Raw genomic sequence first — 19,032 nt, 5'->3', positions numbered from 1 at the left:
CTTCCACTGAAGACAATTAGAGTCACACAGCACGGAAACTGACCCTTTGGCCCAACCTGCCCAGATATCCTAAATTAATCTAGTTACGTTTGCCATCACTTGGCACCTATATGGGCCGGGTGCTGGCAGCTGGGACTAAATTGGGTTGGCTATCATGTCAGCAAGGACGGGTTGGACCGAAGGGTCTGTTTCTGTGCTGTACATCTCTATGACTCCAGTCGCATTTGCCATCACTTGGCCCTGACCCAACTGAACCCTTCATATTCATATGCCCATCCAGGGGCCTTTTAACTTGTCATCGTACCAGCACCCACCACTTCCTCTGGCAGCTCACGCCATCGCTCAAGCGACTCCATGTTGAAAGCGTCTGATCTGGTGCACCAAATGACACCAGGATAATCTCAGATCATTCCAGATCGCATCGATACTCAGTCAGTGGCTTTCCCGATCAGGATGTTGTACGTGATCAAACAGGTCCATGGGTAGACGATCCCCCACCTCTTAGTTCAAGTATCTCTACGAGACCTCCCTTGCTGGAGGTCCCTTGGAGACACTTCAACTGGACTTCATTGAGTTGGAGAAATGAGTTGAGTTGCTATAAATGTGTTTTACTTATTGTTGATGTCTTTTGTAAGTGGATTGAAACCTTCCCTCCTCTTCATGCTACTGCTGAGACTGTGGTGAAGATTTTGTTGAAGGAAATAATTCCCTGCTTCAGTGTACCTGCGTACATTAGCTCGGACAATGGACCACACTTTGTAGGTAATATTAACGGAGAACTCTGTTCCAGCTTTGTATTTGTCAGCAACTGCATGGAGCTTATCATCCTCAGGCTGCCGGCCTTGTTGAATGTTTTAACCAGACTCAAGACTAAACTTGCCAAATTAATGGCCGAGTCTGGCCTCTCCTGGTTATGCTAATCCCTGTGGCCTTATTCCAGATGCGATCCATATCTGCGGGCAAGACATGACTGTCTCCAGCTGACAGTCTCTCTGGTCACCGCCTCCGTACCCTTGGAACGATTCGGCTCCCTTCTCAGTCCACTTCCACCACATGACCGAAGCAATGATTGGTTATGTTTTTGCTCTAACTAATGTTATGCGTGCCTTTCACTCCCAGGAGCGTGCGGCCTACAGCGATGTTCCCTCCCTTTCAGCCTTGTCACGGGTAGAACCTGGTTCGTTGGTGCTCGTCAAGAACTGGACTGGCAAAGGTCTCCAACCTCGTTGATGGCCCCTTCCATGTTTTACTTTCCACCCCTACGGCGGTCACAGTCGCTGGGCGCTCAGCTTGGGTCCAACTGCACCATTGTAAATTGATTGACCGCACCAATCAAAAGGGGGGAAGAGGAGGAGAGAATCCTGGATCTCAACAAAAGGAGTGGACCCTGTCCAGTTGGGTTTTGAATTTTGCTGTTGTTCTAATGTTAATCTTATTACAGATACTTGAACTAAGAGGAGGGACATTTGGGGATCGCTTATCTCCTCACCTTTCTGATCACGCACAACATCCTGATGGGGAAAGCCACTAACTATGGATGCGACCAGGAATGATCAGAGATTATCCACCACCCATGCTGAGGAGATGTCGTCCAGTGCACCGGACCAGACGCCCTTGACGTGTGGAACGTGATGAAGATTGATTATTGCAATGGACTCTTACATCAGAAAGACCAGATGGTCCATCTGGACAGTAGAAATCAGTGGGAGTTATCATGTCGTTACCATGTTTTTTTAATTTTACCTGCAGACGCAAGCCTCATGAAGATAAAAATGATCAACCCTGTTATTATGGTAAATATGGCCAGGAACATTATCCCTTTTTGTAGGACGGGCCGACTCGAGAAAAGGGAAGCCTGATAGGGGAAACTCCTCAATCCACAAACAACTTATTTATACAGGCCCACAGAACGCTCTTCACCCCAGAGGCAGTAGTATGTTACTCCTCTCTATCGGGAGATGACTTACTTGACCCGTCCCCAGTCCCCGATTCCAATCTATTCATCAGACTTCCTACTGTCGACCCCGTGAAGAGAAATATCACTTTCCAATACCTCGGGTCTGTGTATACAAACAGCTGGTCTAACACTGGCTGGGGTACAGCAGGCCTTATGCGGCACATGGACCTGGAACGGAACCCTTCCCTTGTGCATTTATAGGCCTTTTCTCTTTTCAGAATCTGATACTGTCACCAAGACCATGTACAATAGAGCTAAGGGAGAGCCCAATGTGAACAGCATTCTGAAGACCATTGTCTCCCATACAGTGCGAGTGCTCGAATCCCTTGGCCCATTTTTACAACGCTCAAGCGACTCCTCTGTGCCACCGTGGGCGGCACGGTGGCACGGTGGTTAGCACTGCTGCCTCACAGCGCCAGAGACCCGGGTTCAATTTCCGCCTCAGGCGACTGACTGTGTGGAGTTTGCACATTCTCCCCGTGTCTGCGTGGGTTTCCTCCCACGGTCCAAAGAAGTGCAGGTCAGGTGAAGTGGCCATGGTAAATTGCCCATAGTGTTCGGTAAGGGGTAGATGTGTAGGGGTATGGGTGGGTTGCGCTTCGGCAGGGTGGTGTGGACTGATAGGGGAAACTCCTCAATCCACAAACAACGTATTTATACAGGCCCACAGAACGCTATTCACCCCAGAGGCAGTAGTATGTTACTCCTCTCTATCGGGAGATGACTTACTTGCCTGTCCCCAGTCTCCAATTCCAATCTATTCATCACTGTTTCCACACTGTAAGTAATCTAATCTAATCTAATCTAAAACGTCGACCCTTTACTCCTGTAGATCTGACCAGACCCCCTGCTGTAACATTTCAGTAACCTACTTTGACAAACTCTCCCTAATATACACCAAACCAGACTATTATTTCTTAAGGAGAAAGTGAGGTCTGCAGATGCTGGAGATCAGAGCTGGAAATGTGTTGCTGGAAAAGCGCAGCAGGTCAGGCAGCATCCAGGGAACAGGAGAATCAACGTTTCGGGCATTCCTGAAGAAGGGCTTATGCCCGAAACGTCGATTCTCCTGTTCCCTGGATGCTGCCTGACCTGCTGCGCTTTTCCAGCAACACATTTCCAGCTATTATTTCTTAAGGTAAAGGTAAAGCTACCAATTTCCTTGTCCTGGATGGCAAAGATGTTCCTCATAAGGTCACCATCGGAGCCCTTGTTCCCACAACAGTACCTTTTCCTGGCCAGTGGACAAGTCGATAGAACCTCCATCTGAGGAGGATGCAGCGGTCGGTCTCAGCCAACCTTGCTCCAACTGGAAGCATCCCAAGGGACTGGGTGACAATACAGGACACCCAATAGGCTGGGGAATCCAGAGTACCCTGAGGTTGGAAGGATCGGCAGGAGTGACAAGTTAAAAGAACCGCAATTCCCTCTTTTGCGGCCTGACCATTCGCGGAAATCAGACTAAAGAGGCTCTGGAACAGAGTAAACTGGGATTATCAGACCTGTGTCTTTACTCTGTGCAGAATCGGTATGCCTTAGACTATATACTCGCCCGGGAGGGTGAGGTCTGCACCATTGTCCAAGATAAATGCACTATGGGCATTCCCGATCTCACTGGCAATATTCCTCAGATACAAGAAGAGATCCAGGCATTCCTTGACAGAATGACTGAAGGGACCAGTTGGGGAAACTGCAGATTGGGCTCATGGTACAATTGGCTTATCAATTTAGCTACGTTTGTTTGTCGGTATTGGTATTGTTAGGTATTTAATTGCTAGGCTTATGAGGTCCCTTAGTGATATAGATTTGCCCCAGAAGATGCTCCTTTTGCGATCCGATGGCTCACCCACACGTGTCGATGACAATGATAAATATGACCAGATGAGCTGCGAAGATGGTGGTGTTGCTCTACAGGATGTTGATGGCTGGACCACCTTGAAGGGCATTCGTTTGGATTAGCCTTCTCTTTCAGTGATCGCAGTGCAATCAAAGGGAGGAATGAGGGTGTGGGCATCTGGGTGAGAAAGTATATAGTCTTAAAACTTGCCTTTAAACATTCAGACTAAAATGTAATGCTGAATTGTTGAATACATTTACTGCACTAGAAAATAAACAGGCAGGAAGGCTCAGAAAGAGGAGAGAACTTAAAGATAGGGACACCTGGGCTCACCAAGTGATAACAGGATGCTGTGAGGCAATTAAGAACGTTTGTCTCAGCATCGGTGAATCTGTGTGAACAGGACACGAAGTGATAATATTCACAGCCGTTCCCTTGTGAGACCATTTTAGTGCTGAGGCTGTTGGAAAATTAACTGTTAGTGCTTATCTGCTATGGATTGAAATGAATTGCATTTTGGGACTTTATGATGATATTGAGTAGCCATTACTGGTTATTAAATACAAACTCTGTAAAAAGAAATATTGATAAAGCTTTACCTTACTTGCTGCAGCCGAAGCTCCAGCGGAGGAAACAGGCCGCGGGCACACTTCCGGCTTCGGGATGGCCACGCCCCCTGGCCCTGGTCCCGCCCCCTCCTCCGCCAAGGCGACGCGTAAGCCCCGCCCCTTCAGAACGCAGATCGTAAACCCCGCCCACCCAGGTGTATTTGGAAGCACTGGCTTCTGGAGCGCTGCTTCTTCTGCCGGTAGCTGTGCTGCAGGATCATAAGACACAGAATTAATACCAAAACATCACAGTGTCATGCAACCAATGCAATATTTGGAACAAACCTGGACCGCTGCTTTGCTTTTAGAATGGGTTGCAGGTTTCAGTTCCTCAATATATAAATTCCAGAACTTTAGATCAGATTCCCTCCAGTGTGGAAACAGGCCCTTCGGGCCAACAAATCCACACTGTCCCGCCGAAGAGCAAAACACCCAGCCCCATTCCCCGTCACCAAACACTACGGTGCAATTTAGCTTGGCCAATTCACCTTAACCTGCACGTCTTTGAACTATGGGAGGAAACCCACGCAGACGCGGCACGGGGGGGGGGGGGGGGGGGTAGGGAATTGAACCGGGGACTCTGGTGCTGTGAGGCAGCAGTGCTAACCACAAAAAAATGAGGAATAGGGATGCAAGGCAGGATTTCAGGGAGCTAGGGTGGAAGCTGAGGGCTAGAACAAACAGAGTGGTTATCTCTGGTTTGTTGCCTCCTTTCCCAGGTATCTGACCCTTGTCTTTCGTGTCCTCCCGTACCCTTCCTGTTAGCCCTTGACCCCAGTCTCCTTTTTGTTATTTCTTCTACTGCCTCCACCATCATTTTGGCTTTCTGTTTCTGCTTCTCGTCTTCCCTTTTCACATACACTTTCTGTGCCTCACGTAACAGCTCTTCCATCTGTCTTTCACTCCATCCATCTAATTTCTGTAATTTCTTTTGTATGTCCGGCCATGATTTCGTTACAAACTGGACCTTTAAGAGTCCCTGTGCTATCTGATTATCGGGATCCATTCCCAAACACTTCCTTGTGGCCTCCTTGAGCCTTTTAAGAAATGCAGAAGTGGTTCCATCCTTGGTGCCACCTCTTTAATTCCTAATATTCCCATTTCTCATAGATCCCGCATTGACTCCCTATCTTCTCTGTCATTATTTTCCAAATGAGGGTCAACATTTGGGAATTTCTGTTCTGCTGGGGCCCCTTCTTCCCCAACTGGGTGCCTCTTTTCCCATTCCTATAAAGCTGCTCTCCTAATCATACCTCGTTCTTCCCCTGAAAATAATGTTCCTAAAATTGCCATCAGTTCTCCCCAGGTATATAAATTAGGCCCTAGGAATTGCTCTAATTATTCGGCTCGTCCAACCGGATCCTCTATTAAACTTTTCATTTCCTTTGTAAAGACCCTAACTTCACTGCTTGTTAGGGGAGCGTTTACATATCCGATTGTACCTTCCCCAATCGGAACCTCTCGTAAGGGACATAATTTTACATTTTCCAATATCTCTGCCCCTCCTTTACATGTGGTGGCTCGAGTGACTCTGCCCCCCCCCCCCCCAGGTTCTGCATCTTTTAGTTCAGAGTCCGTTCCCATTTCTGTGTCTGGACACGGTTCTACTTCGGGAGCTGGAGGCTCGTTCCGGGGAGTAGTATATGGGGGCGGCAAACACATCAACGGATCCCATTGTGGCTTCCCTTGTTCATTCTTTTTCTGTTCTTTCCCTGATTTCTCCCTATTCATGGGACATAATTTTACTCCCGCGCTCCCTATCCAACAAACCGCATAATCGGACTCTTTTTGACTGTACGCTTCTTTCTGATTGACATATATATTAAGATCTTGACACAGCCAATCCTCATCGGACCCATATTTGGGCCAAAAAATACCAGGCGCCTTAATATTTTATCTAGTCCAGACAAAACAACAATAGTTTACCATTGTAGCCTTATCTTTCCCCCACGTCCGGGAGTTGTGTTCCCAATTTCCCAACATTCTCCCCAAAGGACTGTCGGGTGAAATATATTCCCCTTTAACGTTATTTACAGATCGATCGTTACCCAGCCAACTCCCCGTGCCTCCCATTGTTGCTAATTTAATTAATCTTAACGAGGTCCGGTGTCACCTTCTTCCACACCCCCTTCAGGGTCCTGACTAGACACCTTACTCGTCCAATTAATCTGACCAACTATATGCTTTTTGAGACTTCAACTGTTCTCCATAAATCACTTTTATGTAAGGATAAAAGAGATTAGTTAGAAACTGATAGTAAGGCAGTCAAGACCTGTAAAAAGAACAGGAGTTAACACTTTATTTCATTATCTGTAAAATCCTTAACGTTAAGAGAAATCATGTTAAAATTTCCATAGTAGAAATCAGATTCAAAACAGTCCCGGATCTCAAGCTCCAGGGAACAAAGCAGAAACATTCAATCACCAACAAACAAATGTGCATTCAAACCAAATCACACCGGGTTAAACTTTCTAGTTGCTGTACAGCTCTTTCTCTCTCACACACACACACACAGACACCGTGTCTCACAGACACTTTGAGCTTTCCGCAACGACTCCTCTAGCTTTTGAATATTCATCTGGACGTCTGGTCATAAGTTAGTTATGAAGGGCATCCTCAGTAGCCCTTCAACTACTAGCCATTCTGACACTGGCTGTCTTCCATTGACATATGCTTAATTTTATATATCGCCAATTCCCCATACTTTTATATGTCCTGACCACCAAGGCAAGACATAAAAGGTCTCTCTTCTGACCTTGGTCTGTGCACAGAGTTACCTGGTCATTTCGGTGTGCCCCGTCCCGCAGCAATTCTTGCAGCAAATACCGCTGCCCCCGGTCACCCGGATATATCCTTTAAGACCTTTCCCGACCCGGGTCCTGTGCACAAGAGCTGCCCGACCTAACCCGCCTTGTTTCCAGGGTCTCCCAGTCTGGATCGTACTCGCCCAAACCGCGAACGACAAGCAAGGGAGTCGGGAGATCACCGAAATCGGCGAGGTGCACCTCCACGGTCATCCCAAGAGTGTCGAGTGGTCTGAGTCCTGGATCCCGGAACGAGGCCCCCAATTGTGAGAAACAGAACTCACTCACAAATCAATCAGCCTGAGACAAAGCCTTGGAAACAAGAACAATTTATTACAGTCTTCTAAGTACTGGACGCTTCTGCAATCAAGCAGAAATGCGCGCCAAAACAGAGCATGTTAGCTTTCTTATTCAGTTTACAAATTGCGGAATCACTTTATTGCGGAATCAGTATACTTCAGCTTTATTGTGAAATACCCCTGCTGCTTCTTTTTGTGGTCCACTACAACACTTTAAAGTTATTCCCTAGCTTAAAACTATTTTCTTTAAAAGACCCTCTATAATCATTAAAGTCGTAGCCTTATGTATGCTACATGCTACAAGAATTCCGCTTCCCTTCCCCCTACTACACCCCCTCACCCATCTGCAAAAACAACATTTCTAATCTCCCACAGAAAGAGGGATAGGGATGTAAGGCAGGATTTCAGGGAGCTAGGGTGGAAGCTGAGGGCTAGAACAAACAGAGTGGTTATCTCTGGTTTGTTACCCATGCCACGTGATAGCAAGGCAAGGAATAGGGAGATATATCAGCTGAACACATGGCTGCAAGGATGGTGCAGGAGGGAGGGTTTCAGGTTTTTGGATAATTGGGGCTCATTCTGGGGAAGGTGGGACTTGTACAAACAGGACAGTCTTCACTTGAACCAGAGGGGTACTAATATCCTGGGTGGGAAATTTGCTGGTGCTATTCGGGTGGGTTTAAACTAGCTCAGCAGGGGGATGGGAACCGGGGGGTGTAGCTGCAATGCACAGGAGGATGAGAGTAGGAAGGACAGGGACTGGATTTCAGGGTCACAGGAATGTGCTGGCAGACAGTGAAGTGATTTGAAGTGTGTGTCCTTCAACGCCAGAGTATCCGCAATAAGGTAGGTGAGCTTGCAGCACGGATAGGTACCTGGGACTTGGATGTTGTGGCCATTTCGGAGACATGGAGAGCAGGGTGAGGAATGGATGTTGCAGGTTCCAGGGTTTTGATCTTTCATTAAGAACAGGCAAGGCGGTAAAAGAGGGAGAGGCGTGGCCTTGTTAGTCAAGGATAGTATAACGGTGGCTGACAGAACTTTTGATGAGGACTCATCTACTCAGGTAATGTGGGCTGAGGTTAGAAACAGGAGAGGAGAGGTCACACTGCTTGGAGTTTTTTTATAGGCCTCCGCAGAGTTCCAGGGAGGTGGAAGAGGGGATTAGCAAAATTATTCTGGGTAGGAGTGAAAGAAACAGGGTGGTCATTATGGGGGACTTTAACTTCCCCAACATTGACTGGAAATGCTTTCACTCTAGTACGTCGTATGGATCAGTTTTTGTCCAGTGTGCTCAGGAGGGCTTTCTGACACAGTATGTCGAAGGCCGACAAGAGGGGAGGTCACTCTGGATCTGGTGCTTGGCAAATGAACCAGGCCAGATGTTTGATTTAGTGGAAGGTGAACACTTTGGAGAGAGTGACCATAATTCAGTTAGGTTTCATTTAGCGATGTAAAGGGATAGGAACATGCCGCAGGTCAAGAGTTATCGATGGGGCAAGGGCAATTATAATGCAATTAGGCAAGACTTAGAATGCATAGAATAGGGTAGCAAAATGCAGGGAATGGGAACAATTGAAATGTGGAGCTGGTTTAAGGAACAGATATAGGTATGTCCCTGTCAGGCAGGGAGGAAGTGATAAGGTAAGGGGACCGTGGTTTACAACAGAAATTGCATCTCTTGTTACAAAGAAGAAGGAGGCTTATGTGTTGATGAGGCAAGATGGTTCAGATGAGGCGATGGAGAGTCACAGATTAGCTAGGAAGGATTTCAAGAGAGAGTTAAGAGCAATGAGAGGACATGAGCAGTCCTTAACAAATAGAATAAAGGAGAACCCTAAAGCTTTCTATAGGTATGTGAGGAATAAAAGGATGATTAGGATAGGAATAGGGCTAATCAAAGACAGAAGTGGGAAGTTGAATGTGGGCCCTGTGGAGATTGGAGAGGTGTTAATGAATATCTCTCATCGGTCTTCACTCAGGAAAAGGAGAATATTGTAGAGGAGAAGAATGAGGTACGAGATATTAGACTCGAAAGGATCAAGGTTAGTTGCACACAGGTGTTATCAATTCTAGAAGGAGTGAAAGTAGACAAGTGCCCTGAGCCCAATGGGATTTATCCGAGGTTTCTCTGGGAAGCAAGGGAAGAGATAGCAGAGCCTTTGGCTTTGATATTTGAGTTGTTATTGTCTACAGGCTTAGTACCAGAGTGGAGGATTGCAAATGTTGTGCCCTTGTTCAAGAAGGGCAGCAGAGATGACCCAGGTAATTATAGACCAGTTAGCCTTACTTCTGTTGAAGGAAAGCTTTTGGAAAGGAATATTAGAGATCGGATTTATAATCATCTAGCAAGCAACAATTTGATTTCAGATAGTCAACATGGTTTCATCAAGGGCAGATCGTGGCTCACAAACCTTATTGAGTTTTTTGAGAAGGTGACCAAGCATGTAGATGAGGATAGGGCAGTTGACGTGGTGTACATGGACCTCCGTAAAGGTTCCACATGGTAGGATGTTGGAGAAAATGCAGAGGCATGGGATTGAGGGTGATTTAGCAGTTTGGATTAGAAACTGGCATTCTGAAAGAAGGCAGCGAGTGGTGGTTTATGGAAAATATTCAGCCTGGAGTCCGGTTACTAGTGGTGTGCCACAAGGATCTGTTTTGGGACTACTGCGGTTTGTCATTTTTAAAATTACTTAGGTGCAGGCAGAGGTGGATGGATTAGCAGAATTGGGCTGAGAGGTGGCAAATGGAGTTCAATGCAGCTAAATGTGAGGTGATTCACTTTGGGAAGAATAACAGGAAGCCAGTGATCTTGGAGTCCATGTGCATAGATCCCTGAAAGTTGCCACTCAGGTGGATAGTGCTGTGAAGAAGGCATACAGTGTGTTAGGTTTCGTTCGTAGAGGGATTGAGTTCCGGGGAACCGCAATATCACGCTGCAACTATACAAAACGCTTGGAATATTGTGTATAGTTCTGGCCCCCATATTTCAGGAAGGATGCGGGAAGCATTGGAAACGGTGCAGAAGAGATTTACCAGGTTGTTGCCTGGTCTGGAGGGAGGGTCTTATGAGGAAAGGCTGAGAGACTTGGGTCCGTTCTCATTGGAAAGAAGGAGGCTAAGAGGTGATTTGATAGAGACATATAAGATGATCAGAGGATTAGATAGGGTAGACAGTGAAAGACTCTTTCCTAGGATAGTGACGTCAGCTTGTACGAGGGGGCATAACTACAAATTGAAGGGTGATAGATTTAAGACAGATGTCAGAGGCAAGTTCTTTATGCAGAGAGTGGTAAGGGTGTGGAATGCCCTACCTGCTAAGGTAGTCAACTCAGCCACATTAGGGAGATTTAAACAATCCTTAGGTAAGCGCATGGTTGATTTTGGGATAGTGTCAGGGAACGAGCTGAGAATAGTTCACAGGTCGCGTAACATCGAGGGCGGAAGGGCCTGTTCTGCGCTGTATTGTTCTATGTTCTTTGTTCTATGTTCTAAACTTAGTGCAGGAGGCTGAAAGAAATGAGCAGCTTTAAAACAAAAACCTCTTGGAGCTCAAAACTTTCAATGAGAGTCTGAGCCCAGTGGTAAGTTCATGTAACCTTTATTGCAACCCAACTTTGTTACAGCTTCAGATCCCCCCAGCAAAAAGGCAGAGAAAAAGCAGTTGCTTTTTGAGCACCTCAAGGTCAAAGTGCACACACCACACCTCCCCTGTCCCACCCCCCCCTCACTGTCTTTACTATTGGCCAGCACCAAGTTGTCCCTTTGTAATCGGATCCTTGGTACAGCCGTAACCCGGAGGAAGTATTGCCTCATCAGCAATTTCAACCCATACCCCGTCTCCAAGTAAGTTTCTCCCCGCTCATTTGCCAGGAAGGGGCAGTGTAGTGTCAACCAGACTGCTGTGGGTCTGGAGTCACGTGTAGGCCAGACCGGGTAAAGGATGCAGGTGGAACGACTGAGTGAATCCTTTCCCACAATGGCGGTTCCCTTCCCTAACAAGGGAGAGAGTGAATCAGATGGGGGCTTTCTCCCCCGCACCACCCCCTCCCTGAAACAGTCTCATCGTTAGATTCCGAACTCCACATTTCTGACCGAATGCCAATTCTGCCATCTGTCGTGGCGGGATTCGAACCCGGGAGTCCCCAGAACCGGGTTGATAGTCCAATCGATAATGGCTCTCGGCCGTCACTTCTTCAATCCCCCTGCGATGGCACGTGAACTCGCTGGTGTTTCCGCAGGTTGGAGGAGTAGGTGAAGCCCTTCCCGCACTGAGAGCAAGTGAACGGCCTCTCTCCGGTGTGGATCCGCTGGTGCCTCAGCAGGGTGGAGACCTGGGTAAAGGCCTTCCCGCACTCTGGGCAGCTGAAGGGCCTCTCCCCCGTGTGGACCCGCCGGTGGGTCAGCAGGTGGGAGGAATACCTGAAGGCCTTCCCGCACTCGGGGCAGCTGAAGGGCCTCTCCCCCGTGTGGACCCGCTGGTGGGCCAGCAGGGTGGAGGAATTCCTGAAGGCCTTCCCGCACTCGGGGCAGCTGAAGGGCCTCTCCCCCGTGTGGACCCGCTGGTGCCTCAGCAGGGTGGAGACCTGGGTAAAGGCCTTCCCGCACTCTGGGCAGTTAAAGGGCCTCTCCCCCGTGTGGACCCGCTGGTGGGTCTGGAGGTTGAAGGAGCAGGTGAAGCCCTTCCCGCATTGAGAGCAGGTGAATGGCCTCTCCCCCGTGTGGATACGCTGGTGGGTCATAAGGGAGGAGACGTGGGTAAAGGCCTTCCCACACTGAGAGCAGCTGAAGGGTCTCTCCCCTGTGTGGATCCGCTGGTGGCTCTGCAGGGTGGAGGAGCAGGTGAAGCCCTTCCCGCACCGAGAGCAGGTGAACGGCCCCTCCCCGGTGTGGACATGCTGGTGCCTCAACAGGGCGCAGGAATTGCTGAAGGCCTTCCCGCACTTGGGGCAGCTGAAGGGCCTCTCCCCCGTGTGGATACGCTGGTGGCTCCGCAGATTGGAGGAGCAGGTGAAGCCCTTCCCACACTGAGAGCAGGTGAACGGCATCTCCCCCGTGTGGACATGCCGGTGACTCCGCAGGGTGGAGGAATCGCTGAAGGCCTTCCCGCATTCAGGGCAACTGAAGGGCCTTTCCCCCGTGTGGACACGCTGGTGCCTCAGCAGGTTGGACACCTGGGTAAAGGCCATCCTGCATTCAGGGCAACTGAAGGGCCTCTCCCCCGTGTGTACATGCTGGTGGGTCAACAGGGTGGACGAATTGCTGAAGGCCTTCCCGCACTCGGGGCAGCTGAAAGGCCTTTCCCCCGTGTGGACCCGCTTGTGCCTCAGCAGGGTGGAGGCCTGGGTAAAGGCCTTCCCACACTCTGGACAGCTGAAGGGCCTCTCCCCCGTGTGGACCCGCTGGTGGGCCAACAGGTGGGAGGAATGTCTGAAGGCTTTCCCGCAGTCGGTGCAAGGGAATGGCCTCTCCCCGGTGTGACTGCGCCGATGAGTCTCCAGGGCAGACGGGACACGGAAGCCATTCCCACAGTCGTCACACTTCCACGGTTCCTCTACAGGGCGGGATTCCTCAGGTTTCTCCATGGCCACAGCTTCAGCTGCACACAAACACGTGTAGAGCCCCTTCGTGCCATGAAATCCCCTTTTCAGGCCGCATAACTGTTTCAGGCTCCACACACAGTGCGCTGCAACAGTGGGGGCTCTCGTCCAGTCCCACTGATGCTGAAAACGTCCTCAAACAGGAACCAAAAAGCGTTGGTCCCTCTCACAGAAATCACAGTCAAAAATCGTTGCGGTCCCGATGGATTGAGTGACTGTCAGACATTGACATTAAAGTGAGGACTGCAGACGCTGGAGAGTCAGTCAAAAAATGTAGCGCTGGAAAAGCACAGCAGGTCAGGCAGCATCTGAGGAGCAGGAGAGTCAATGGTTCAGGTGTAAGCCCTTCATCTGTTGATTTTGAAACTTCAGTCTTCAGATTTTCAAATACTCTGTAAAAAGAGATTACAAAAGCCATCACTATCAGTGCAGGGTAGAAATTCAGAACAAGCAATTCTACTTTCTGTGGAATATTCTTTTGTTGTTCCACAAAATTGAAAGCACCATCCCACTCTCTCTCCCCCTCTGTTCTCACTCCGCTCTAACTAATTCCCCTGAAGGTGCTGATTCAGGATCTTACAGGGGCAGAAAAAGCAAAAACATCAAGACTGACATCTCTCTGAATTTTGGATACCTCCAACTGAAAGTTAATATCTTTCACAACACTGGGATCCTGCAGAGAGTGAGCAGGTCTGATTTTGGGAAGCAAAAAGAAAGTGTCAATTCAGGGTAAACCTGCAACGCAGCTTCTTGAGGAAGGACCAGACACAAAATGGTTATCAACCCCGGGAAGGTGGGAGCAAAATGAGACATCCAGACATTAACACCAACACACTTCAGTCAAACTCTTCTGCTTCCAGTCAGGGCAAAACATGCTCTGAAAATCCAGCCTTCATAACCACACTTCTGCTTTCACTGAAGACAATTAGAGTCACACAGCACGGAAACAGACCGTTTGGCCCAATCTGCCCAGATATCCTAAATCAATCTAGTCACGTTTGCCATCACTTGGCCTCTATCTGGGCCGGATGCTGGCAGCTGGGACTAAATTGGGTTGGCTATCTTGTCAGCAAGGACGGGTTGGACCGAAGGGTCTGTTTCTGTGACGTACATCTCTATGACTCCAGTTGCATTTGCCATCACTTGGCCCTGACCCATCTGAACCCTTCATATTCAGATGCCCGTCCAGGAGCCTTTTAACTTGTCATCGTACCAGCACCCACCACTTCCTCTGGCAGCTCACGCCATCGTTCAAGCGACTTCACGTTGAAAGCGTCTGGTCTGGTGCACCAGATGACATCAGGATAATCTCAGATCATTCCAGATCACATCGATACTCAGTCAGTGGCTTTCCCGATCAGGATGCTGTACGTGATCAAACAGGTTAGTGGGTAGGCGATCCCCAACCTCTTAGTTCAAGTATCTCTACGAGAACTCCCTTGCTGGAGGGTCCCTTGGAGGCACTTCAACTGGACTTCATTGAGTTGTAGAAATGAGTTGAGTTGCTATGAATGTGTTTTGCTTATTGTTGATGTCTTTTCGAAGTGGATTGAAGCCTAACCTCCTCCTAATGCTACTGCTGAGACTGTGGTGAAGATTTTGTTTAAGGAAATAATTCCCTGCTTCAGTATACCTGCGTGCATTAGCTCGGACAATGGACCACACTTTGTCGGTAATATTAACGGGGAACTCTGTTCCCAGCTTTGTATTTGTCGGCAACTGCATGGTGCTTATCATCCTCAGGAGGCCGGCCTTGTTGAATGTTTTAACCAGACTCAAGACTAAACTTGCCAAATTAGTGGCAGAGTGTGGCCTCTCCTGGTTATGCTAATCCCTGTGGCCTTATTCCAGATGCGATTCATGTCTGCGGGCAAGACACGACTGTCTCCAGCTGAGAGTCTCTCTGGTCACCCCCTCCGTACCCCTTGCAACGATTCGGCTCCCTTCTCAGTCCACTTCCACCACATGACCGAAGAAATCATTGGTTGTGTTCTTGCTCTAACTAGTGTTACGCGTGCCTTTCACTCCCAGGAGCATGCGGCCTACAGTGATGTTCCCTCCCTTTCAGCCTTGTCACGGGTAGACCCTGGTTCGTTGGTGCTCGTCAAGAACTGGACTGGCAAAGATCTCCAACCTCGTTGGGATGGCCCCTTCCAGGTTTTACTTCCCACCCCTACAGCGGTCACAGTCGCTGGGCGCTCAGCTTGGGTCCACCTGCACCACTGGAAATTGATTGACCGCACCAATCAAAAGGGGGGGGGAAGAGGAGGAGAGAATCCTGGAATCCCAACAAAAGGAGTGGACCCTGTCCAGTTGGGTTTTGAATCTTGCTGTTGTTCTAATGTTAATCTTATTACAGATACTTGAACTAAGAGGAGGGACATGTGGGGGATCGCCTATCTCCTCACCTTTCTGATCACGTACAACATCCTGATGGGGAAAGCCACTAAGTATGGATGCGACCAGGAATGATCAGAGATTATCCACCACCCATGCTGAGGAGATGTCATCCAGTGCAGACCAGACGCCTTTGACATGTGGAACGTTGTAGATTGATTATTGCAATGGACTCTTACATCAGAAAGACCAAATGGTCCATCTGGACAGTAGAAATCAGTGGGAGTTATCATGTTTTTTTGATTTTACCTGCAGACGCAAGCCTCGTGCGGATAAAAATGATCAACCCCGTTATTATGGTAAATATTTTAAGGACGCCCAGGAACACCATCCCATTTTGCAGGTCGGGCCAACTCGAGAAAACGGAAGCCTGATAGGGGAATCTCCTCAATCCACAAACAACTTATTTATACAGGCCCACAGAACGCTCTTCACCCCAGAGGCAGTAGTATGTTACTCCTCTCTTTCGGGAGATGACTTACTTGACACGTCCCCAGTCCCCGATTCCATTCTATTCATCAGACTTCCTACTGCCGAAGTGAAGAGAAATATCACTTTCCAATACCTTCGGTCTGTGTATACAAACAGCTGGTGTAACACTGGTACAGCAGGCCTTATGCGGCACATGGACCTGGAATGGAACCCTTCCCTTGCGCATTTATAGGCCTTTTCTCTTTTCAGAACCTGATACTGTCACCAAGACCATGTACAATAGAGCTAAGGGAGAGCCCAATGGGAACAGCATTCTGAGGACCATTGTCTCCCATACAGTGCAAGTGCTCGAGTCACTTGGCCCATTTTTTACAGCGCTCAAGCAACTCCTCTTGCAAAACATCAACCCTTTACTCGTGTAGACCTGACCAGACCCCTTGCTGTAACATTTTAGCAGGAGAAAGTGAGGTCTGCAGACGCTGGAGATCAAAGCTGAAACTTTATTGCTGGAACAGCACAGCAGGTCAGGCAGCATCTAGGGAACAGAAGATTCGACGTTTCGGGCACATGCCCTTCGAAGGGCATGTGCCCGAAACGTCGAATCTTCTGTTCCCTAGATGCTGCCTGACCTGCTGTGCTGTTCCAGCAATAAAGTTTCAGTAACATTTTAGCAACCTATTTTGACAAACTCTCCCTAATATACACCAAACCAGATTATTATTTCTTCAGCTAAGGTAAAGCTACCAATTTCCTTGTCCTGGATGGCAAAGATGTCCCTCATAAGGTCACCATCGGAGCCCTTGTTCCCACAACAGTACCTTGTCCTGGCCAGTGGACAAGTCGATGGAACCTCCATCTGAGGAGGATGCAGTGGTCGGTCTCAGCCAACCTTGCTCCAACTGGAAGGATCCCAAGTGACTGGGTGACAATACAGGACACCCGATAGGCTGGGGAATCCAGAGTACCCTGGGGTTGGAAGGATCGGCAGGGGTGACAAGTCAACAGAACCGCAATTCCCTCTTTTGCGGCCTGACCATTCGAGGAAATAAGACTAAAGAGGCTCTGAAACAGAGTAAACTGAGATTATCAGACCTGTGTCTTTACTCTGTGCAGAATCGGTGTGCCTTCGACTATATACTTGCCGAGGAGGGTGAGGTCTGCACCATTGTCCAAGATAAATGCACTATGGCCATTCCCGATCTCACTGGCAATATTACTAAGATACAAGAAGAGATCCAGGCATTCCTTGACAGAATGACTGAAGGGATGGAAATGTGTTGCTGGAAAAGCGCAGCAGGTCAGGCAGCATCTAGGGAACAGTAGAATCGACGTTTCGGGCATTAGCCCTTCTTCCTGAAGAAGGGCTAATGCCCGAAACGTCGATTCTACTGTTCCCTAGATGCTGCCTGACCTGCTGCGCTTTTCCAGCAACACATTTCCATCTCTGATCTCCAGCATCTGCAGACCTCACTTTCTCCTCAAAGAATGACTGAAGGGACCAGTTGGGGAAACTGCAGATCGGGCTCATGGTACAATTGGCTTATCAATTTAGCTATGTTTGTTTGTCAGTATTGGTATTGTTAGGCATTTAATTGCTAGGCTTATGAGCTCCCTTAGTGATATAGATTTGCCCCAGAAGATGCTCCTTTTGCGATCCGATGGCTCACCCACACGTGTCGATGGCGATGATAAATATGACCAGATGAGCTGCGAAGATGGTGGTGCCACTCTGTAGGATGTTGATTGCTGGACCACCTTGAAGGGCATTCGTTTGGACTAGCCTTCTCTTTCAGTGATCGCGGTGCAATCAAAGGGAGGAATGAGGGTATGGGCATCTGGGTGAGAAAGTCTATAGCCTTAAAACTAGCCTTTAAACATTCAGACTAAAATGTAATGCTGAATTATTGAATACATTTACTGCACTAGAAAATAAACCGGCAGGAAGGCTCAGAAAGAGGAGAGAACTTAAAGATAGGGACACCTGGTTTCACCAAGTGATAACAGGATGCTGTGAGGCAATTAAGAACGTTTACCTCAGCATCGGTGAATCTGTGTGAACAGGACACCAAGTGATAACATTCACAGCCGTTCCCTTGTGAGACCATTTTAGTGCTGAGGCTGTTGAATCCCGTAGAAAATTAACTCTTAGTGCTTATCTGCTATGGATTGAAAAGAATTGCATTTTGGGACTTTATGATGATATTGAGTAGCCATTACTGGTTATTAAATACCAACTCTGTAAAAGGAAATATTGATAAAGCTTTACCTTACTTGCTGCAGCCGAGGCTCCAGCAGAGGAAACGGGCCACGGGCACACTTCCGGCTTCGGGATGGGCACGCCCCCTCCTCCGCCAAAGCGGCACATAAACCCCGCCCCTTCCAAACGCAGATCGTAAACCCCGCCCCTTCCGGACGCAGCTCGTAAACCCCGCCCCTTCCGAACGAAGCTCGTAAACCCCGCCACTTCCGAACGCAGTTCGTTCACTCCGCGGACCCCGCGCGAGTCAAACCACGCCCCCTGCCTTCACGCGCAACCGTCCACAGAGCCGCGCGCCTCCAGGATAGCCGCCTTGCCCCGCCTACTAGCCCGCGACTCTTTCACGAGACACGCCCCGCCCATGTGCTCCGCCCGCCCTCCAATCTAAACCACTCACCTTCTGGTAAACCCCGCCCACCCAGGTGTATTTGGAAGCACTGGCTTCTCTAGCGCCGCTCCTTCTGCGGGTAGCTGTGCTGCAGGATCATAAGACACATATTAATTGCAAAACATCACAGTGTCGTGCAACCGATGCAATATTTGGAACAAACCTGGACCACTGCTGAGTCCTTCATCTTTTAGAATGGGTTGCAGGTTTCAGTTCATCAATATATAAATTCCAGAACTTTAGATCAGATTCCCTCCAGTGTGGAAACAGGCCCTTCGGGCCAACAAGTCCACACCGACCCGCCGAAGAGCAAAACACCCAGCCCCATTCCTCGTCACCTAACACTACGGGGCAATTTAGCTTGGCCAATTCACCTTAACCTGCACGTCTTTGGACTATGGGAGGATATCCGCGCAGACGTGGGAGGGGGGGGAGGGGAATTGAACCCGG

At 48.7% G+C, this 19,032-nt stretch overlaps 2 protein-coding genes across 2 annotated transcripts in view; both read right to left on the bottom strand.

Moving 5' to 3' along the window:
* Positions 1-19,032, bottom strand: part of LOC148143001 (uncharacterized) — a 323,712-nt gene that overhangs the window by 80,849 nt on the left and 223,831 nt on the right. The window lies entirely within an intron of this gene.
* LOC148143006 (uncharacterized) lies at positions 11,600-18,259 on the bottom strand. The gene is made up of 2 exons (XM_087973928.1): positions 18,204-18,259; positions 11,600-13,500 (listed from the first exon to the last, which is right to left on the bottom strand). Exon 2 carries the CDS (start codon positions 13,091-13,093, stop codon positions 11,705-11,707), a length of 1,389 nt encoding a protein of 462 aa, XP_087830054.1. The 5' UTR covers positions 13,094-13,500; positions 18,204-18,259; the 3' UTR covers positions 11,600-11,704.

This window comes from Chiloscyllium plagiosum, unplaced genomic scaffold, assembly GCF_037043375.1.
Source record: "Chiloscyllium plagiosum isolate Xiang-an unplaced genomic scaffold, Cpla_swu_hap1 HiC_scaffold_27, whole genome shotgun sequence".
Taxonomy (NCBI): domain Eukaryota; kingdom Metazoa; phylum Chordata; class Chondrichthyes; order Orectolobiformes; family Hemiscylliidae; genus Chiloscyllium; species Chiloscyllium plagiosum.
Note: the sequence above shows the minus strand (reverse complement) of the source record. Positions and strands in the feature narration are given on the sequence as shown.